The sequence below is a fragment of the Dryobates pubescens genome, chromosome 12, assembly GCF_014839835.1.
Source record: "Dryobates pubescens isolate bDryPub1 chromosome 12, bDryPub1.pri, whole genome shotgun sequence".
NCBI lineage: Eukaryota > Metazoa > Chordata > Aves > Piciformes > Picidae > Dryobates > Dryobates pubescens.
In genome coordinates this window covers 1,808,194-1,831,609 of record NC_071623.1, presented here as the reverse complement: position 1 = coordinate 1,831,609, position 23,416 = coordinate 1,808,194, and the positions used below count along the sequence as shown (strand labels likewise).

Here is a 23,416-nt window from a genome sequence, read left to right as displayed (position 1 = left end):
TCTATTCTAAAGAAAGATACATCTATTAAATAACAAGAAGACAAAGCAGAACATGATTGTTTGACTCGAGGCTGAGCAGATGTGGTAAGTTACCAAGGTATGAGGGCCTGTTGGCTAACATTTGAGAGCAGGCAACCCATTTTACCAGCTTGTCTTTTGCATCAATTTACATTTTTATGTCTGGGAATACATTAATAAAATATTGACCACAGCATCACAGATAAAAAAATCACTAAATCTAATTTCTTGGCTTAGGTTGTCGTTGTCTTGTTGCTCTTATTTCCAAAGCAAACATCTCATTTGACCTGTCTTATTTGTGACATCAGGACTAAGACAAAAAATAATCACAGTTTCCTCTGAGCACTGTCAGTGCTGTACTGGGAGATATGAACCTAAAAATACCACTGTTCAATATGCAGACTCACCCTAAGGATTTCTCGTAGCTGCAGGTACTGTGCTGTTATCAGGAAAAATCTCTGTGGAAAAGAAACATGAATTCTAAGAGCATGAAATCCTTTGTAAGAGCACTGAGGGCTTAACCTTCATATGGCAAAAGCACAGTATGGAACTAAATAGATGCCATAAAAACTTCTAGTAATACACATGTCCTGCTGTTGGGAAAGTGTTCAGGATGAGAAAGAAGGTCAATGACATCGCAATGGTCAGCGAAAGCTCCAAGAGGACATGACCTCCAGTGTGAGGTCCTACTCACTGTTACCATGAAAGACTGCTGGAAGTGTGGAAGTCTTTACTGAATCCTAGTTACACAACATCCTTATCAAGCTCTTCTTAGTTCCGATAGCATGACCACAATACTGTGGTTTGACATTTGGCAACACAGCAAATTCCTGCATACAATAAGGCTATAACAAACATTTTTTTAACCCTTTTAACAACTGTGACAAACATTTCCTTCTCCCCTGCCAACTCCATCTTGTTCACAATTGTGCTGTGTTCCTTTAAAAAAATGACAGGGCTATTTGACTCCCTGCAGAGCATTCTTATGGAGAACATCTGCTGGAGCTACTCAAGGGGAGGAATACCCTGAGGATGGAGCATATGGCAGGAAAGAGCAACTCTCAGAAAACTTGGCAATCACCAGATCTTACAGAATGACTGCAACATAGAACAGGGACTGCAGCAGTCAATCTACCCTCAGGGATGAGAGAAGGACATTTCCCAAGGACTGGAGGCAAAAGAGAGTAGGGCAGACTCAGGCACAGTCATTGAAATATTCTGGATTTGAAGACCCACTTTCAAGGACGGAAAGAGCTGGAGCTGAAGGAACAAGTGATTTAAAATGCTTTTCAATTTCTGCATTGAATTCTTCCTATGTTCAAAGTTTCTAGTTCACATTATAATGACACATAGCATTTCCCCACCTGAGTTTCAAAGCTTTTTGATCTTCGAGGAGTTCATGGTTGAAGTAGATTAAATTCCTGGCATATATGGGGTCCTGTCACTGGCCATCAGCCTCTCTGATGTCCCATTCTTACTTGTAATATTCTGCTCAACATACTATTGATACCTGCTCAGCATCATTTTCTAGTACAGCATGTGGATGAAACCTAGGAGATGTTTAATTGCCCCCCCAGTTAGAGAAGGACAGGTAACTGCTCAAGAAAGTACAGCAAGGCTATGAAGATGATTAGAGGATTAGAGCATCTCTAAGGCTGAGAGACTTGGGGCTTTTTAGCCTAGAGAAGACTTATAAATACTTCAAGTGTGGGTGTCAGGAGGATGTGGCCAGTCTTCTTTCAGTGGTGCCCAGTGTCAGGACAAGAGGTAATGGGCACAAACTTGAACATAGGAAGTTCCATCTGAACATGAGGAGGAACTTCTTAACTCTGAGAGTGGGAGAGCACTGGAACAGGTTGCCCAGAGAGGTGGTGGATTCTCCATCTCTGGAGTAATTTCGAAGCCCACCTGGACATATTCCTGTGCAGCCTGCTGTAGGTGAACCTGCTCTAGCATGGTGCATTGGACTAGATGATCTCTAGAGGTCCCTTCCAACCCCCATTCTGTGATTCTGTGACTGAAGCAATGGCTCTGGGGCATTCCACCTGTAACTGCTGCCTCACAGACTCTCATGTTAACCAGTTAGGTGAACTAATAGAAAAATAGTGAGCATTTCATCAAAGTTTGTCCTGTGTTTCAAGAAAGTCCTTCAACACACATACATTGCCACGAAACGTTCCTTGTCCTAACAACATCACACTTCCTGATTAAAAACAGTTCTAGCTATGGTGAAAAAGGCAGGCATTAACTGCTCTGAAAATACAGTTGTGCAGTGTTGGTACCCAGTAGCAACTCACAGAATAAACAATAGCTGAAAGCCTCAAATTATTATTTGGTATTTTTCCTGAGCCTAACTGGGAGAGATTGCTTGGTAATTTCCAGTGCCTTCCACCAGCTGAGCTGATTAGTCCATGATCCATGTTGAGCAATGTAATGTAAGTTGCTTGTCACTGGGAGCATTTGCTACCAGCTGAGCACACTCACAGGGACAATTAGCAAGGCTCAGCCAACGTGCAATCCCTTGTTATGCGGCAATAATCTTTATTTTTCCTTTCAAGCCTCATTCTAAGAAGCAGTGTGAAGCAAAAGAGGTTATGAGAACTAAATGAGGAAAATTTCCCCTGTAAGGTGAAAAACCATGATGCCACACACCCCACCACCTTGTGTATTAATACTGATAGAGAACTTTGCAAAGGAACTGGCTTTGCTCTAGTCAGTTCCATATCAACCTTGTTCCAAGCAGGGGAATTTACAGTTAATTTATCAGACTACCCCTGTTTCTGATTTAAACTAGAAATAAATACACAAATAGAGGTATAAAAGATCTGTAATCCCATTACAATAGCTACCTAGAATTCAAGAGCAGAATGCTTACAAAACAGTTAAATTAGATGAGTGCCTCACCTTGGCCATACATCACTTTTTAAAGTGAAATAGCAAAGAAGGTTGAAGTAGGTCAAAATAAATTTAATGCCAATTTATTATCTCAATTAAAATTCTGTCACTGTGCCCTTTCATGGGAAATACAAATTCTGTGCATTTTGTGAGAATACTAATGAGAATGCACTCTGGCTCTGAGATAATTTTAGTTGCAGCAGTAGGAATGAAAATTACTTGAAATCAGCTTATAATTAGCTAAGATTCTTAATGTTGTGGTAGTAATCATAACAGGAATGTAACTGAACATTTTGTAATGGTGCAAAAATGCTGTATCTGAACTTGTAATATTATTAGCATCAACACACTCCTCCTCCTTCCTTCATACTGCAATTTGTGTTTTGCTTCTCAGTCAAATTTGAACAAGCTTCTCCATGTTCAAGCATTTTTCACTTTAGTTGAACACCCCCCCCCATACCAAACACCCATGCCAACCCCATTCCACTATATGTTATCACATATCATTTCATCACATAAGGAATTTAAGCATTAATGAAATGAGATCTAAACCTTGAGAGAAAGGTCCTACATATCCTGTTGGAAGGTAAGTTTAAGTGAAATAAACTGTGATTTTTGAATATAAGGCCTGACACCATGTTTACAACAGTGGAGTTGGTCAGATTCTCTCCTTTCCCATTCCCCTCTTAAAAAACTCCATATATCTGTAAATGAGCACAAGTTAGAAGCAGCAGAAATTATGTGGAAAAATCCCAAACCCAAGCAGCAAAGCCCAAACAAGAATGTAAAATATCTCACATTTATGCTTACACATTTGCTTAAAACCTCTTTTGCCTGGGTTTGTTACACTTCCCTTACACAGTGTGACAGTTTCAGGCTGAGCCTTTAAGAAAGGGACAGTTACTGGAACACTCTGGCTGAATGCTTGGGTATAAAAATTGAAAACAAAGATAAGTCTAAACGAATTTTATTGGTAGATTGGTAGAATGCAACTATAAATGTTTAGCTTTAGTTCCCTTTGAATCTCAGTCTGTCTTTTTCAGCCTGTCTGTTTCAGTCTCTCTGAGCAACAGCTGTTTTCTGTCCCTGCTGGTGGGTGCTGACCTTCGACTAACAGATAAGCAACTAATTCTTGCATATGCTTTGAGCTAACAGAATTTCCTCCTTAACAATTACCTTTTCTCTCTCTAAGGGAGGCAAGGGGGAAGGGGGCACAGTTGGGGGGACCTTCCTCCCCACTGGAGAAGGGAAAGATTTGCTGTGTTACATTCTTTGCTGTATATTTCTATATATATTGTAAATACTGTATATTGTGTACATACTCACTGCATCTCATCCTGCTTGCAAATACAGCTCTTATCCATTTCCGCTTCTCCGACTGAGTTAGCCGTGGTTTCTTTGTGTGTGTGGGAGAACTGAACTTTCTCTCACCACCACACACAGCCAAAACCCAAACCAACTGCCCTTAAACATATTCACAGTGCTACTAAAGCACAGGGATTGAGAATGGAACAAAACCAGTTCAAGCTACTATTCCTATGGCATAGGCAAATCTGAATCTGGAATAGAAGAGGCACAAGGCAACCAGCTGTTCAAGTTAGGTAAGATAAACTTACGCTTGTTGTGTAAGCAGCTTCAGGATCATCCTCCAGCACTCGTGACAAACCAAAATCAGAGACTTTACACATGAGGTTACTGTTGACTAAGATATTGCGGGCTGCCAAGTCACGGTGTACATAGCCCATGTCTGAGAGGTACTTCATGCCAGATGCAATCCCCCGCAGCATGCCAACCAGCTGGATGACTGTGAAGTGGCCATCGTGCTTCTGCAAAGTAAAGATGCAGGATCAAAGAATGTAGCTGCTTTTCATCATTTTCACATTAATGTAGGTAACAGTGTATATTTAAATACATCTGTAGTATTTGCAGTTGGTTAGATAGTGCTGGGTGATAGGTTGGACTCGATGAGCTCAAAGGTCTCTTCCAACCTGGTCTATTCTATTCTATTCTATTCTATTCTATTCTATTCTATTCTATTCTATTCTATTCTATCCCATCCAACCAACCTGACCAAGCTTATTTTTCATGTATTTAAGTTGGTCAGCAGTTCAAGCTATCCCATTTCTCATTGGGAAGTTTATCCCCCTTTTGTTACATATTTTCATGTAGTCCACAGTCTTTTTACTAACAGCAGTTAATATCTTTTACCCTCGGATATGAAGAACTCTTTCCCCATACACTCTTTTTAAATACAAGAATGACAATGCACAGGAAAATTGTCTCTTCATCTCTTACTCCATGGCCTCAGGAAACAACTTCCTGTTCCCCTTTTGCCTCTGCCTCGATTGTCTGCGTGAGGTACTGATGTTACCTTGCCTTTTGCTTTTTTTGGAGGGCTTGTTTGTTTGAAAAATAAAACAAACCTGGAAAAAATGTGGGGCTTTACCTTCTATCTGTTCTGCACTTACTGCTACACAATCTCTGAACACTAGATTAGAAAACAGATTCAGGTTGCAATTCAGGGGTCATGTAGCTTTTCCAAAGTCTTCCTGGCTGACTAAGCCCATTAAGCTCAGACCTGTGAATGCGTTAAGCAGCTTAACTCCTGCTGAAATCTATTGGAGCTGAACATGTAAATAATACTTATGTCATTAACCATGCCCAGCCACTTGGTCAGTCTTGGTGGGCCTTAATTTCCCACTTACAACACTGAAGTTAACAGTTCTATGCCTGCTACATTAGAAGGCTCCTGAATTATGTGGCACTGGGGACCAAGCGAGTATCCATACAGAAATCTGCTTATTGTTTCTTTGCCTGGTTTAGGTCCACTCTAGCTACCATTTACAGTGCCCTGCTTACAGCAGTATTTTTTGGTGACCTCAGCTGGCAGATGTTTAGCTTTTCGTGGATTATTCAGTGAGCCAGGCTTTTATGGTAACAATACATAGAATACATAGAATAAACCAGGTTGGAAGAGATCTTCAAGATCATCACGTCCAACCCATCAACCAATCCAACACCACCTAAACAACTAACCCATGGCACCAAGCACCCCATCAAGTCTCCTCCTGAACACCTCCAATGATGATGACTCCACCACCTCCCCGGGCAGCCCATTCCAATGGGCAATCACTCTCTCTGTATAGAACTTTTTCCTAACATCCAGCCTGAACCTCCCCTGGCGCAGCCTGAGACTGTGACCTCTTGTCCTGGTACTGGCTGCCTGGGAGAAGAGACCAACATCCAGCTGTCTACAACCTCCCTTCAGGTAGTTGTAGAGAGTAATAAGGTCACTCCTGAGTCTCCTCTTCTCCAGGCTAAGCAAGCCCAGCTCCCTCAGCCTCTCCTTGTACAAGAACAGCCTAACAAGACAGCTTCTCTGCAAGCAAGTTAACGTTCCCTATTTTCTTGTGACGCCCTCGGCACTGAGCTACAGACAAGTAGCAGTTTTTCTGATAAGCATTCAGGGTATTCCTATTGTGTAGCTCAATCATTTAAGCATGATATTTGTAGGGGGCAAGTTCAGTAAACCTCCACAGATTCACAGATTTGATTGGGTTGAACAACATTCTCAAAGGTGATCTTGTCTGACTCCCCTGCAGTGAGCAGGGACACCTCCAAACAGATAGGCTGCCCAGGTCCACATCAAGTCTGATCTTGAATGTCTCCAGGAATGGGGCCCCAACCACAGCCCTGGGCAACCTGCTCCAGTATTTTACCACCCTCATTGTAAAGAACTTTCTCCTTATGTCCAACTTAAAACTACCCTGTTCCAGTTTAAAACCATTGTCCCTGGTCCTATCACCGCAAGCTCTTCTTCCCCTTGTGTCAGTGCTCTGGAACATTTTTGACTCTAAATTGCCCATACAAAAGTGCAGACAGATCTCTCAGAGTAATTGCCACACCTGTAGCAACCCCCATTCCCTGTCACAGGCCCCTACCACAAGGGGAACTTCTCAAAGCCCAAAACATCCCATCTAGCCATTAAGCAAAGAGAGACAAGAGAGAATATTCTTAAGTACTTCAAGATTCTTCCAATAAAGGAAGGATGTGAACTCTACCCAACATATCTTCTATTTTATTTATTTTATTTCACTGTGTTAGCTGTAGATTTAGGATTTGGAACAAAGCACCTATGACTTGCTTTTGCAAAACAGCCAACCAAGTCCCTCCTGCCCCCACCACAAAGCACTAAACAAAAGCAAGCCCCTAAACCTCTAGATCTTACCTCCTCCTCATTGTCATGAACAGCTCCATTCTTTCAACAAACTCCAGAGTCACCTGCAAAACCTTCCTTAACCTTTTGTCCCCTTAAATGACAAGCATTCATTCCTGCCTTTTCCAGACTGTGCTCTTTAAGATCTAGACCATGCTTGACTGGTTTTTCATAAACCAGAGCCTTTTTCTGCTCTTTCCAAACCTCAGTGTTTGCCTTGCCGGTATAGTGGAAATGGCTGAGCTGAAAACAGTCTCAATGTTTTTGCCATCCTCTCCCTCCTTCTTTCAAATTTCTTTGGGCATCTGCCTTGGAACAAAAACTTCCACATTTAAAGAGATGACAGACTTTCTAACATACCAGTTGCAATTTTATTCTGTTCTCCCTCTTCCATTGTGTATTTCTGTGCATCCTCTTCTGCCTATATTCTCCTCTGTCCCTTCTCATGCTTGGTTTTATATCTTTTCATTGCCAACTGCAACTCTTCCTGTCAGTGTTAACAATCTTCTCCCAGATCTCTCTGTAATCACTTTCCATGCCTGTTGTACTGCCTTAAAATCTATAAACTTTTATAGAATACATAGAATGCATACATAGAACAAACCAGGTTGGAAGAGACCTTCGAGATCATCGTGTCCAACCTATCAACCAATCCAACACCACCTAAACAACTAACCCATGGCACCAAGCACCCCATCAAGTCTCCTCCTGAACACCTCCAATGATGGCGACTCCACCACCTCCCCAGGCAGCCCATTCCAATGGGCAATCACTCTCTCTGTGTAGAACTTCTTCCTAACATCCAGCCTGAACCTCCCCTGGCGCAGGCTGAGACTGTGTCCTCTTGTTCTGGTGCTGGCTGCCTGGGAGAAGAAACCAAGATCCATCTGTCTACAACCTCCCTTCAGGTAGTTGTAGAGAGCAAGAAGGTCACCCCTGAGTCTCCTTCTCTCCAGGCTAAGCAACCCCAGCTCCCTCAGCCTCTCCTCACAGGGCTGTGTTCCAAACCCCTCACCAACTTCGTTGCCCTTCTCTGGACTCGTTCCAGCAAGTCAACCTCCTTCCTAAACTGAGGGGCCCAGAACTGGACACAGGACTCAAGATGCAGCCTAACCAGTGCAGTGTACAGGGGCAGAATGACCTCCCTGCTCCTGCTGGCTGCACTGTTCCTGATGCAGGCCAGGATGCCATTGGCCCTCTTGGCTGCCTGGGCACACTGCAGGCTCATGTTCGGTCTACCATCGACCAGCACCCCCAGGTCCCTCTCTGCCTGGCTGCTCTCCAGCCACTCTGACACCAGCCTGTAGCTCTGCATGGGGTTGTTGTGGCCAATGTGCAGAACCTGGCACTTGGATGTGTTCAATCTCCTGCCCTTGGACTCTGCCCATCTGCCCAGCCTGTCGAGGTCCCTCTGCAGAGCCTCTCTACCCTCCAGCAGATCAACTCCTGCCCCCAGCTTGGTGTCGTCAGCAAATTTACTGATGATGGACTCAATGCCCTCATCCAGATCATCAATAAAGATGTTGAAGAGGATGGGGCCCAGCACTGATCCCTGGGGCACACCACTGTTGCCTGGATGCCAGCTGGCTGTGGCACCATTCACCACCACTCTCTGGGCTCAGCCTCCAGCCAGTTATTTTCCAGTGTATCAAAATATTTGCCTGATTTAGGCTGCTCAGGACAGAACCTATGGGCCGTATTTGACACTTGGAGAATTCAACCAAGTATGAATCTGGCCTTGTGCTTTCAGCATTTGTAAATCCCCAGGTACACCTGTGAGTCAGACCAACTCATTATCCTGTTTCATTCACTTGTCATTTAGGGACAGAAAACCCTCATCTGAATGATATGGCTGTTATTATCCAGAGCTTTATTCTGATTCCCATGACTTAGATTTGAAATATGCTTTTGATAGGATTGCCACTGGAGTGTTAATCAATACTGGCAGCTATTCAGACTGCAGTGGACTTAACCACATTTATCCTATAATTCCATCAAATTTTAATCAGGCTTTAATGGCTTTGCCAAATAAACTTTTCTCAGCAGTAGAGGATAGAGGCAACATCTGAGTGGTCACCATTGCATTCATGTAGCCTTGGAAGTGCCCCAAAATAAGCATTTCTTTGTTCATTCATTTTGAAAGCCTTATGTACATGAGATCTTCTGTTGCAGACTTTTCAATATCACTGACAATAGCTGGTGAAGAGGGTCAGTTACTGTAGGGGAGGAAGGATGATAACCTAATTTTCTCTCCTTCCTTTTCACGCTCTAGTTTCCAGCTGCAGCAGGCACTAATTCAGTGCTTTCCCACAAGTCCATGGAATCTTTTTTCACAGAAGGCATTTTCTCTATTAGTACTGAGTAAACTTTTGGAGTCATGGTCACTGATTTTTTTCTGTATTGCTTCTGGACTTTTCCCTATTCTGAAATGCAGTTTGTCATCTCCCACGTAAGTCAGAGCACTTTTATGCCCTTATATTCTGAGAAGAGCATAGGATTTCCCACAGGTCTAAATATTTTACTGGAGGTGATTTAGATATGATTTCAGATAGAAAATAGCATTGAAAATGCTGTGTCTATGTCTAACTTAGATCATAGCTACCACCAATGGCTCCTACTGGTCAGTATATAGATACAGTTTTTGCTGTGTATTTATTGTTCCTATTCTAACAGGCAAAGTAAATGATAGAACTTTACCAGGATAAATCTTCCAATATTCAAGCTGCAGTTTGGTATTTACAAGTATAAGTCATGCATTCAGGTTCTTGTACTGGATAAGGTCAATTGCCAATTTCTTTAATCAACTGTTAACAGGGTCCCATACAATTAGTAGTACCTAATTTCATTAAATGGAATACATAACCCCCTGAAATGACTTTAGTTCATTTTAAATGCTACTGAGTGATCTTACACAAAAATACAAGTGCCTCTTCAGCCATTAAAAATACCTTTTTTTTTATTATTAAATACATTTTTTCCAAGATTAAGCTATTCCAAACTCATTTTAGGATGAAATGGCCTCTCTCAAATCTGGACAGAATAGCAGCTGTAGCCTTTCAACTTGTGATCCTGTTTTCCTTCCTCAGCTACATCAGTAAGAGAGGGATGTCCTGGAATACTCTGGCTCTGGCCAGCCTGATCTAGCTTGGGGTGTCCCTGCCCATGGCAGGGGGGTGGAACTAGATGATCCTTGTGGTCCCTTCCAACCCTGACTGATACTATGATACTATGAATAACCAGATGTCTCTACCCACTTTGGTGCACTGGAATATAGCTGTCAGAATCACAGAGCTGGAAGGGATTTGAGGTGGGGTCAAATCACCTTTCCACCCTGTGTCATTTCTGACTTGCATTCCTAACCTGCAATTAAAGACCATTAGGGTCAGTATTTTTTATCCCACTCACTCTGTATCACAGCTTAAATAAGACACTCTCTTAAATAAGATGCCTTCCTTGAGAACAGCACTTGGGCTGGCACAGATTTCAGTTCTTATTCACAACTACTTGTTATGCCTAAATAACTATCTTGCTCTTTTCTTTGGGCTTAATGGTTCAGCACAGAGATGTCACTCACTTGGTAAACATTCTTTGTGATTTTATTGTGGACTCTGCCCACCTACTCCATACAGTTCCTGCAGCATTAAGTTCTGAACAGCATACAGTACTCTGAGGCCTCACCAAGCAGAAGTCACCTTACAGAGCTTGTAGGGGATAATCCTGTTTCTAGATTGTTTCACTGCAATGTGACATCCCAGACCTAATGCAACCTCCAGAATAATTTCTTCCAGCAGACTTCTTTCAAACCAGGCTTCTCTGTCCTCTCTAGCTGATCATTCCATCCTTGGTGGAGCATCACGCTCTCGTCTTTACTTATTTCTAAGTAGCTTTTAAAACTAAGTAGGTGCTGAATTATTTCTTAAATTTCTAGTGATTATTTTAAATTCTAGCTCTCTCCTGCTGTCTGCCTGTGTTTCTGATCAACTTTGCACTCACTGAAATAGTTTTAAGTTTAGTTGCAGTCTCAGGATGCAGAAAGTTAATAGAAGAAGAATAGAAGAACAGAATTAACCAAGTTGGACAAAACCGTCAAGATCATCCAGTCCAACCTATCACCCAGCACCATCTAATCAAATAAACCTTGGCATCAAGTGCCTTATCCAGGCTCTTCTTAAACACCACCAGGGATGGTGACTCCACCACCTCCCTGGGCAGCACATTCCAACGGCCAATCTCTCTTGCTGGGAAGAACTTTCTCCTCACCTCCAGCCTAAACCTCCTCTGGCACAGCTTGAGACTGTGTCCTCTTGTTCTGGTGCTGCTTGCCTGGGAGAAGAGACCAACCCCCACCTGGCTACAACCTCCCTTCAGGGAGTTGTAGACAGCAAGAAGGTCTCCCCTGAGCCTCCTCCTCTCCAGGCTAAGCAACCCCAGCTCCCTCAGCCTCTCCTCACAGGGCTGTGCTCCAGACCCCTCCCCAGCTTTGTTGCCCTTCTCTGGACACCTTCCAGCACCTCAACCTCCTTCCTAAACTGAAGGGCCCCAAACTGGACACAGGACTCAAGGTATGGCCTAACCAGTGCTGAGCACAGGGCACAATGACTTCCCTGCTCCTGCTGGCCACACTGTTCCTGATGCAGGCCAGGATGCCATTGGCCTTCTTGGCCACCTGGGCACACTGCTGGCTCATGTTCAGCCTATTGTCAACCAGTACCCCCAGGTCCCTTTCTGCCTGGCTGCTCTCCAGCCACTCTGACCCCAGCCTGTAGCACTGCATGGGGCTGTTGTGGCCAATGTGTAGAACCTGGCACTTGGATGTGTCCAGTCTCATGCCCTTGGACTCTGTCCATCTGTCCAGCCTGGCAAGGTCCCTCTGCAGAGCTCTCCTACCCTCTTAACAGATCAACTCCTGCCCCCAGATTGGTGTCATCTGCAAATTTACTGATGATGGACTCAATCCCCTCATCCAGATCATCAATAAAGATATTGAACAGGCTGGGGCCCAGCACTGATCCCTGGGGCACACCACTGGTGCCTGGCTGCCAGCTGGCTGTGGCACCATTCACCACCACTCTCTGGGCTCAGCCTCCAGCCAGTTCCTAATCCAGCTCAGAGTGTTGCTGGCCAAGCCAGGGGCTGACAGCTTGGCCAGGAGTTTGCTGTGGGGGACGATGTCAAAGGCTTTGCTGAAGTCCAGGCAGACTACATCCACAGCCTGCCTCACATCCACTTGGGGGGGGCTGGGGGTGGGTGTGTGAAAATATGGGGAACACAGGCTGCAGAACTACTCTACTTCCATCCAGAGTCCATTCTTTCTATACAGTACATTGCCAGTGCAGTGTCCAACAACAGACATTTAATGAAAATTGTATTGCTCTAGCTGCTCTTAAGGATCTCATGTGAGAGAGTTTTAAAGCCTTATTGAAGTCAAAATCTAAGACATTAACTGTTTTTCCCATACCTACAATGTCTGAGCCCTGTTACAAAAGGGAATCAGACTGTTCAATGTAATTTGTTCTTGACAAATCCAGATTGGCTCACACTGATCTTGCTGTTATCTTTAAGGTGCTTATAAATACTTTCTCGATAATTTGTTGCAGAAATGGCACAGCAGTTGACATTAAGCTGACTGGCTTGCAATTTCTGGCTTCTCTTCCTTTCTTTTTAAAGGTGTAGATGACATTGGCTCTGTTCTGATTTCCTGGTTTCTTACATATTCTCCACATATTCACAAAGATAAAGAGCACACTGAAAAGTGTGCATAGCCTGCAGTGTGCCCAGGCAGCCAGGAGGGCCAATGGCATCCTGGCCTGCATCAGGAACAGTGTGGCCAGCAGGAGCAGGGAGGTCATTGTGCCCTGTGCTCAGCACTGCTTAGGCCACACCTGGAGTCCTGTGTCCAGTTCTGGGCTCCTCAGGTTAGGAAAGATGTTGAGATGCTGGAAGGTGTCCAGAGAAGGGCAACAAAGCTGGGGAGGGGTCTGGAGCACAGCCCTGTGAGGAGAGGCTGAGGGAGCTGGGGTTGCTTAGCCTGCAGAAGGGGAGGCTCAGGGGAGACCTTCTTGCTCTCTACAACTCCCTGAAGGGAGGTTGTAGCCGGGTGGGGGTTGGTCTCTTCTCCCAGGCAGCCAGTACCAGAACAAGAGGACACAGTCTCAGGCTGTGCCAGGGGAGGTTTAGGCTGGATGTGAGGAAGAAGTTGTATACAGAGAGAGTGATTGCCTATTGGAATGGGCTGCCTGGGGAGGTGGTGGAGTCACCATCATTGGAGGTGTTCAGGAGGAGACTTGATGGGGTGCTTGGTGCCATGGGTTAGTTGTTTGGGTGGTGTTAGATTGGTTGATAGGTTGGACGCGATGATCTTGAAGGTCTCTTCCAACCTGGTCTATTCTATTCTATTCTATTCTATTCTATTCTATTCCCTACGAAATTCTTTTGGCTTGAAATACAATACAGCTTGTATTACATTGCTTGTGTCTGTGTAGGAAGATTAAAAATACCCATCATTTTAAAATTAACTTCTCAGAGCAGTAGCTGTCTTCTTTCAGCAGGGTAAGACATTGCTTGATGGGGTGCTTGGTGCCATGGGTTAGCTGAATAGGTGGTGTTGGATTGGTTGATGGGTTGGATGCGATGATCTTGAAGGTCTCTTCCAACCTGGTTTATTCCATTCCATTCCATTCCATTCCATTCCATTCCATTCTATTCTATTCTATTCTATTCTATTCTATTCTATTCTATTCTATTCTATTCTATTCTATTCTATTCTATTCTATTCTATTCTAATGTTGGCTCTGTAGCATCAGTGACAGCTTCTTAGTGTAATCTTCAATTGCATAAATATATACTGTGTGTAATTTCACTATTAAGGTAACACATTCATTCAAACTCAGTTGCTAGTTGCTCAGTTTGGGTTTTTGTTTTGGTTCAGAAAAATTGATTGGTATCAACAGTCCCCAGTGCTGTTTTCCTCCTTTACAGAGTCACGTCTGAAAGCAAAACACCACTCATCCTACAAGGAAATGAACATGCCTCCAATAAATAGCACATGAATGCTGCATGAGAAAGCAGGAGAAGGTGTATTTGTTATGAGCTTTAATGTTGCCTCTCTGGATGCAGATAAATAATAATAGGAACCATTAAACTCAGCAAAGGCCATCTGGTCTCTTTTCCCCAAAGCTGACTCTGTCTAGTGAGGCCATGTTAGATGGATGTACAACACAGACTCCACAACATCGTTTCATAGAACTTGCTGCAAGTCTTCATTTGTCTTTCTCATGTTTTCCTCCAAGCACATTAAATGTAGGTGTCTGCCACAGCATCCAGCTCTAGTTAAAAGAAGGGTGAGCCTGAGCTGCTCTGAGAATAACTTCATAACAATTACAGAGCAATCACAGAGCAATGTATCACAGCATTTGCTCCTTCTAGTATATATTTATTTAGTTTTAAACACGTTTTTACACTTAGCCTCTGCTAGACTGGCCTCGAGGGGGGAAAATTTGGTGCTGAGCTCCAGGGTTTCATTTGCTGTACAGTCTGCTGCAGTTAGTGCTCTAAGGCAGTTCAGTATACATTTTTTTTTAATAGAAACTTTAGAAAATACTTTCTTTAGAAGAGCAAAATATAATTTACAGCGTTTTTACCTACTCTGCATGACTGTAAATAAATCTAATATTTTTTTACAAGTATTGTAATATCCTGAAGTGGAAGGGTATACAGCAGTCACAATTTTTAAGGTAGCAAGAGGAGCATTACCATTGCCAGTAATAACAATGAAGAAAGCAGGATGATTCTGTGATCACTGCAGGTAAATTAATTGCTTCCTCCTATGCTTAGAGAGTCACAAAACTGGGTAAGACTGGAGCATCTTTCAAACCTAAACATCTATCTCTTTGAGGTGCTTTTAAGGGAAATGTGGCAAAACCTGAGGAGCTTTCTCTCCCACATTCATCCCCAGAGAGTGCACGTGCCCTGCCTAACAAAGAAGGGTGAGAAAATGTACTGCAGTGGATACAGCTGATGGATTATTTTAGTATCAGGCCTGCTACACTACAGAACCTGCTGCACTACAAGTTCTCATCTCATTAATATTGCTGTGTCCCTGGTTCTTGCTTCACTGCACTGACTCTTGGTTAGCACACCTTGGATATTGAGCAGGAATAAAACACTGACTGTAGCCTGGTATTCTACAGCTGCAGAAATACAGCAAAGTACTCTGGTCATAGATTGCTTGTGGATTTTACACGATTCTATGTAGCTAACCACAAACAAAAATCCACCAAGTCTCTTCCAGATGTGTTCCTGTGGTTTGAATCCATGCTCATGCTGAATGATGCACAAGAAGAATGAGTGAAGATCACAGCCAGCTCCTCAGGTGTCATTCTGTGCAAATGAACCTAATAAGTAGCAGCCCCAGCAAGCACAGAAGCCACCTAGGTGCCTAATCACCCTGTTGCTGACTATGTGATGCTAAATTCAAACTGTTTTATACCAGAAGGACTTTTTAAGTGGAGCTGTGAAAACAGTAGATGACTCTTGATAGCTTCATAAGTCTGTGTGGCATCTACTTAGAGAGTGGAATGAGCAGAGGAACATGTGATAGGGTGAGCGGACCAACCGCAGGGCAAAGAACACTTGCAGAAATGATTACAGACATCTGATGGACAAGTCTGTGGAAAATAGTGATAAACAGAGTGAAACTGGGACTCAGATCTGGGTATCACCCAGATACTGAGCACCCTCTGAACTGTGCAATGTGGCACTCATCTCTATCTTCCCACAGCAAAATAGGACTGCATTTATGTCACAGTATCACAGTATCACAGTAACTAAGGTTGGAAGAGACCCCAAGGATCATCAAGTCCAACCTGTTCCAACAGACCTCACAACTAGACCATGGCACCAAGTGCCACGTCCAATCTACCCTTGAACACCTCCAGGGACAGTGACTCCACCACCTCCCTGGGCAGCACATTCCAATGACGAACGACTCGCTCAGTGAAGAATTTTTTCCTCACCTCGAGTCTAAACCTCCCCTGGCACAGCTTGAGACTGTGTCCCCTTGTTCTGGTGCTGGTTGCCTGGGAGAAGAGACCAACCCCCTCCTGTCTACAACCACCTTTCAGGTAGTTGTAGAGGGCAATGAGGTCACCCCTGAGCCTTCTCTTCTCCAGGCTAAGCAACCCCAGCTCCCTCAGCCTCTCCTCACAGGGCTGTGCTCAAGGCCTCTCCCCAGCCTTGTTGCCCTTCTCTGGACACGTTCAAGTGTCTCGATGTCCTTCCTAAACTGAGGGGCCCAGAACTGGACACAGGACTCAAGGTGTGGCCTAACCAATGCAGAGTCCAGGGGCACAATGACTTCCCTGCTCCTGCTGGCCACACTGTTCCTAATGCAGGCCAGGATGCCATTGGCCCTCTTGGCCACCTGGGCACACTGCTGGCTCATGTTTAGGCGGGTGTCAATCATCACCCCCAGGTCCCTCTCTGTTTGGGAGCTCTACAAAGTACAAAGACTGCAAGATCAAGCGGTGGTTTGGTACCTGTGGGGTTTACTTAGTCATGGCCGTGCTCAGAGAACAAACATCTCAAACCTACAGCAGTAGCAAACTGTTTGTTAAAAATATTTTGTGGGTTTTAGGCCTTTTTGGTTTTTAATATGCTTCCTTTTTTTTCATTTCTGGCCATATATAGCTTGTATCAACAAGCCTGAGCAAATACCTCTGACCACAACTATCCTATCTAATTACCAAGTACATCTTCCTGTCAATATAGATAGCTGCCCTTTCAGCTCTTTGTATATTTATCATTTTCCTCATATGCTTGCAGAATAAATGATTAAGATCTCCCAAGACACAGGCAAGTGATTGAAATGTAGACAATGAGCACAGCCCTAGGAGGAGAGGCTGAGGGAGCTGGGGTTGCTTAGCCTGGAGAAGAGGAGGCTCAGGGAAGACCTTACTGCTCTCTACAACTACCTGAAGGGAGGTTGTAGCCAGGTGGGGTTGGTCTCTTCTCCCGGGCAACCAGCACCAGAACAGTCTCAAGCTGTGCCAGAGGAAGTTTAAGCTTGAGGTGAGGAGAAAGTTCTTCCCAGAAAGAGTAATTAGCCATTGGGATGTGCTGCCCAGGGAGGTGGTGGAGTCACCATCACTGGAGGTGTTTAGGAAGAGACTGGATGAGGCACTTAGTGCCAAGGTTTATTTGATGAGATGGTGTTGGGTGATAGGTTGGACTTGGTCATCTCGAAGGTCTTTTCCAACCTGGTTAAATCTGTGTCCCATCCAAGGTCTGTGTGTGATCTTGGTAACAGGAAATTGTACCTCAAATCCTAAGCTGAAATATTAGCCTTTTTCTTTCCACACACAGATTATTTCTACCCAGCAGCTGTTGGAGTAATACTGAAAAAGGAGCTTCTAGGCCCTAAGGAAGTACTGAGGTGGAAGCTCACATTCTTTTTCAGAGAAATCACTGCAAGTATTACCAGAACTGAAGTCACATGTGCCTTATTTCTAGTCAAATGACCACTTCATTGACAGCAAATTTCTCATGAGGTGCTTAGCTTACATGCTTAGGCCTTATATGAGTGAAAAAGATAACAAACTTTCATCTTCTGGAAATGAGTTTTATATAACACAAAAAGAATGCAGGATTTCTGAGGAAAATTTAGCATCAAGTGGTGCACAATCACTGTAATTAATGATCATCAACTTACAGAATTGGTTTTAATTAGCTGATGGCTTTTCACTAAGAATATATCTGAAGTATTTTCATATTCCAAATTTTTCACCCAAAAGCTCAAAGTTAGCAACCAGTATGCAGGATATTTTGTGAGAACATCACAATCTAGCTGAGCTTGCTGTTTAATTCATACAAATAGCAGAAAATAATGCACTGACTGACTTGAGGACTTGGTCACATAACTGCAACCAAAATACATCACTGAGTAAGATGAAGGATGAGTGTAAGCTGCTGGCCTGGGACTCAGTGGAACTAATTTCATTTCTATTCTCTGCCATGCACTTGTGCACAATATTATGCAGATAACATCTTGGTGCTTTATTTCCTTACCTGTAAAGCAGGGAAGTAATGGTCATTAAGATATTAGGGTTTAGGTGTGAAGGGGAGTAAGAACACTTTGCACTGTAGCAAGTGCTTCCTTTACATACTAAGAAAAGCAGAATCTCTTGTAGGCCCTTCCAAATCCCACCACATAAGAACTGGTATATTCACTGAACAGCTTTCATTGGGATTGCTAAGGTTAAACCCTCTCTGATTCTTTTTATGATCACAAACCTTTTTTTTGGGTAGACTTATAGCAGGAAACAGCTATTATTAATGAAGCATCTGGATTTCTTCTTAAATAGGTTACTTTGCAGCCATTTGCTCTGCTAATTGTAACAGAAATGCTGACGATACATCTACAGTGCCTTGGGATGCTGAATATTATTTAAAGCCCTTTTAAAAAGCATTTTAGAAGAATAAACCATATCTGAAGTGTGAATTGAAACTGTAAAATAATACACATGGAAACCAGCTGCAGAAATGATTAGCTCACATTTCCCTCCATCAGTTTTGCCTAAAAATATATCTGATGCAATGTGAGAAGTGTCGCTTCACAATAACATCATCACTTTGTTGATGGCAGTTTTATCACAATCATGAGTAACTGCTCTGATGAGTAACTGCATGTGAAGAATAATTGGAACATAGCTCTCATGCTAGGCCGGTGTAGAGAAAGGTAATTCTCTTAGATGAATTATTTCAGCACTGTGGTTTCATCATGTTTGAGATTCTGCACACACACCTGTTCACACACGGAGCCCTTTCACTAGCCTGCCTGCCTGGAGCACTCGTGAAAAAATCAGTGTCTGCTGCAGATGGATTGAGAGATGAGCCAGAAAGGCAAAGGGGGTGAAGTTTCAAAACCTACCCAGTTTCTAAGAAGAACTTGGTGATATCAAACTCTCCAGAAAAACAACTTGATTTTGAGAGATCAACAAATTCTGACCAGAAACTGTGGTGCTGGAGTGTTTCTGACAACATAGCAGATATCTGTCATGTATCTTGACAAAGAAAAAGAAAATAATTATTTGGGAGAGGCAGGGAATATGATGAGAAATGGTGGAGAAAAGAGACTAGGGTGTGATCAGAAGCAAAAGGAAGGCAGAAACAATGTCTAGAGTTATCTAAGATAATGGCTTTTATGTGATTTTAGGGTATTAGCCTCTGTACCACATACTCTTCTCTTGTAGCTGCCTCTTTTCTCAAGCTGCTATCAAGCAATTACTCTTTATAGAACTTCATCTCTCTGCTTGAAGTCTTCTTTCTAAAGTGTTGGCTGTTTTTCCCCTCCTGTTTATTCACTCTTTTGGCAGTTCCTTCCTCCTCCTACCAAAGCATTCTTGAATCGCCATCATCTCAATTTTTGTGCAAATATTTCCACAGCTCCATGTTGAACACCTTTCCTTTGCACTTGGGATACCCTTTCAAGGAACTTCACAAGCGCTTAATCCCCTTACACCCTGCCACAGCCTTGCCTACAGACCCAGCAAGTGGGCAATGGCAAGACAGCACACTAGTAAAGGCTGAGGTATGCTTTTTAAGATTCACTTTAAGCACCTGACAAACAAATTATTCACAGAAGATGTTATGTCAGTGGGCCTCCAGAGCATTGCCAGAAGCCCTTTTTAACAGAGGATCTTTTGGAATAAGTTTAGCTTAGGGTCATCCTTTCTTTCTGCTTTTCTAAGAGGAATGAAATACAGTTGTGTCAACATATTAATGCTTTCTGTAGCCCTTCTCTAATGTTCATTAGTGACCTCTAGGGGTTAATTAATGCCAGGGCACATCACCCACGAGCTGTTTTCTAATTCATTTTGTTAAATGCAAGGAATCATAAATAGTTATAAACCAATTAATGAGCCTGTTCTGCAGTCCATCAACCCCCCCAAAAAAGAGTATTTCTGAAGGTGACTGAGAAAAATGAACAGCTTCCATAAGGCTAAGCATTTGTGCTGCAATTTATCTTTTCCTCCACAAAACCACTATTTGAAACATGTTTTGCTAAACAGGGGAACTACTTTTGTAGAAGAAATCAATTATATTCTTAAATTTAAATCTTCTTTCTTACCAGCTATGCTCTAATGTATCACTGCACATTGGAACTGTACCCTGGGGGAAATGCTTCTATTCTTCACTAAAAATCCATGAATAACATTATGCAGAAATTATTTTATGATAAATGATTTAAAATCTTAACCCAGAATGGTGTCTTACTCAAATGTCATCATAAAATGGCACCTCACCCGCAGAAAGGAGTCAAGGGATCCATTCTCCATGTATTCAACTACAATCATTATTGGTCTGCCTGCAAAACAGCAAAGGAACACATTAGGATTATATATTTTATGGGACTTTTGTAACTCCAGCTGTTAAGCACAGATTACTATTAACATATTTTCAAAACCCTGCTTTATATCACAAAACCAGGTCCCTGTGGTGCTCTCTAAGAATTTTTTTTCTTCTTTTATTTCTTTTTTTTTTTTCTTTTTTTTTCTCTTCTTGTGGATTAGATGACTGTGCATCATTTGTTCCATTGTAGCCTCTGCTTAGAGAGGACTAAAGAAGAGCCTTCTATTTCCAAAGGTCAGCTCTTTCTGTGTAGAACTTTGGAATATAGTGAGGTGAGAAAGAAGAGAAGAGAAGAGAAGAGAAGAGAAGAGAAGAGAAGAGAAGAGAAGAGAAGAGAAGAGAAGAGAAGAGAAGAGAAGAGAAGAGAGGAGAGAAGAGAAGAGAGAAGAGAAGAGAAGAGAAGAGAAGAGAAGAGAAGAGAAGAGAAGAGAAGAGAAGAGAAGAGAAGAGAAGAGAAGAGAAGAGAAGAGAAGAGAAGAGAAGAGAAGAGAAGAGAAGAGAAGAGAAGAGAGAAGAGAGAAGAGAAGAGAAGAGAAGAGAGAAGAGAAAAGAGAAGAGAAGAGAAGAGAAGAGAAGAGATGGGAAGAGGAAGAGAAGAGAAGAGAAGAGAAGAGAAGAGAAGAGAAGAGAAGAGAAGAGAAGAGAATTAACCAGGTTGGAAAAGACCTTCGAGATCATCAAGTCCAAACTATCAACCACCACAATCAACTAAGCCATGGCACCAAGTGCCTCATCCAGGCTCTTCTTAAACACCTCCAGTGATGGTAACTCCACCACCTCCCTGGGCAGCACATTCCAATGGCCAATCTCTCTTGCTGGGAAGAACTTCTACCTAACATCCAGCCTAAACCTCCCCTGGTGCAGCTTGAGACTGTGTCCTCTTGCTCTGTCACAGGTTGCCTGGGAGAAGAGACCAACCCCCACCTGGCTACAACCTCCCTTCAGGGAGTTGTAGACAGCAAGAAGGTCTCCCTGAGCCTCCTCTTCTCCAGGCTAAGCAACCCCAGCTCCCTCAGCCTCTCCTCACAGGGCTGTGCTCCAAACTGCTCCCCTTTATTGCCCTTCTCTGGACATGTTCCAGAACCAAAACATCTTTCCTAACCTGAGGGGCCCAGAACTGGACACAGGGCTCAAGGTGTGGCCTAACCAGTGCTGAGCACAGGGCAAAGTAAAAGAAAAAAAAAAAAAAGTTAAAAAATTCATAAGCCATGTTCAAGAAAATATATCGATGAATTAGGGGCAAACAAGCAGAGAGATGGGAAGGGATGTCACAAAAAAAAGGCCCCCAAGATGGAATGTTTTTATTAGGTGTGTGTAATCCAGCAAAACTCTGAATTCAGGTTTGCACACACATAACATATACACAAATTACTTAAAATGTACCATAATAAACTTATACTCAAAGCTTTGGCTTTGCTCAATGAGCACAGTGTGGTTCCAGAGTAGGATCATATCCACACTGAAGTAGAATAACAGGTAATATTTCTTTCTTAAAGGAATCTCCAAATCTGAGGGTAAACTTTTAAACTAGGCACTTAACTACATACCATTTCACTGCTGAAACCCTGGAACGAACTACCACTCTAGAACTGTTTGATGAGAAGGGCCCAGTTAGCATGTCAATCAGGCTATACACAAGAAGTCGTTTAGAACTGTTAGTAGCACAAAGGAGCCATTCTGATAGATGCCAAACTAATATAAAGAATAAGCAAGTCAGTAAAACTGAGAAGGATGTTAAAAGTTTAAATTGGCACACTTGTAGTCCCCTGGGAATTTCTGTCTCTTTTGGGGGTTTTGGGAAGCTGGAGGTACACCAAGTGGTGACACCGTGGGTCTGCCCAATTCACTGTCTTAGTACAACACCAGCTGTTACAATATTTTTTGAATCCAAAGTAAACCTCTTTCATGACTTCCCCCTCCCCCCCCCCGCTTCTCAAAGTATGTTTGTAGTTATTGGAATGAGGGAGAGACAAAACCAGTGTTCAGGGTGAGAAAGTGTAGAAGGGCATTATGAATGTTCCAGCAGTTTTGGTGCAAGCTAACTCTCTGTTCAGCTTGGTTAATAATGGAAGTATTTATTAAACTGTCCACCATATACAGTAAGCCACAGCCAGGTATTTCTCCTGGGCTGTTACAGATAGCTAACCTTGACTTTGAGAGTGAGCAAGTCATTTCTCTGTCTGTCCCAGTCTTGGATTACAGGTGCCCCAGGGGTGCTCATTCACACAGCTTAGACTACTCTTTCTGGACTTCCTCAAAATATTCTCTCCTTTCTGCTAACAAAATTCAGGGTTCTTGCTGTATTCACCCCCACGTTTAGGTCCTCAATGCATAACACAGTGTTTCATAATGCTTGCCCAGTCGTGGTTTTCTTCCTGTGTGAAAATTCTCAGATGCCTTGAGTGTGAAGAATTACTAGCTTCTTTTCATTCAATTGTATGTGTGGTCTCAGCTGCAGATTTGCATCTGCTAGCCACTCAAATTATACTAGTCTGCATCCACTGGTTACACCCTGGTTTTGCATTACGAGCTTAAATAGTACATCGCTTTAAAGCTCTCGGCGATCACAGCGCTTTAAACATTTCTGTATTCCACCTTCCTAATGTGGGCTAGTTTTACAGTTTAGTCTCTTTCGTTGGAAGCACATGAATGACCTAGATTCCCATTCATTTACCATTTGTTTACCATCAAGGGGCTGACATTTCCATATGAAAGGAAAATTCTAAAATCTAGATAAATAAAAATAAACCAAACCCAACCCCCAAACCAAACAACCAAAGAGTATGCTGATGCTAGGCCATCTTAGCAATATGCAGAACTCTAGCAAGTAAGCAGTAATTGCTAAATTGCTGCAGACAGCAGTGTCATGTGATAAATAGG

At 43.0% G+C, this 23,416-nt stretch overlaps 1 protein-coding gene across 2 annotated transcripts in view; it reads right to left on the bottom strand.

The window, feature by feature from the left end:
* Positions 1-23,416, bottom strand: part of LOC104301781 (ephrin type-A receptor 6) — a 641,386-nt gene that overhangs the window by 62,679 nt on the left and 555,291 nt on the right. For both annotated transcript variants that reach the window (XM_054165754.1, XM_054165755.1), the window contains 2 exons: positions 20,431-20,492; positions 4,530-4,739 (listed from right to left, as the gene is read on the bottom strand). In XM_054165754.1, the coding sequence (XP_054021729.1) occupies positions 4,530-4,739; positions 20,431-20,492 (272 nt within the window). The remainder of the gene's footprint in view (positions 1-4,529; positions 4,740-20,430; positions 20,493-23,416) is intronic.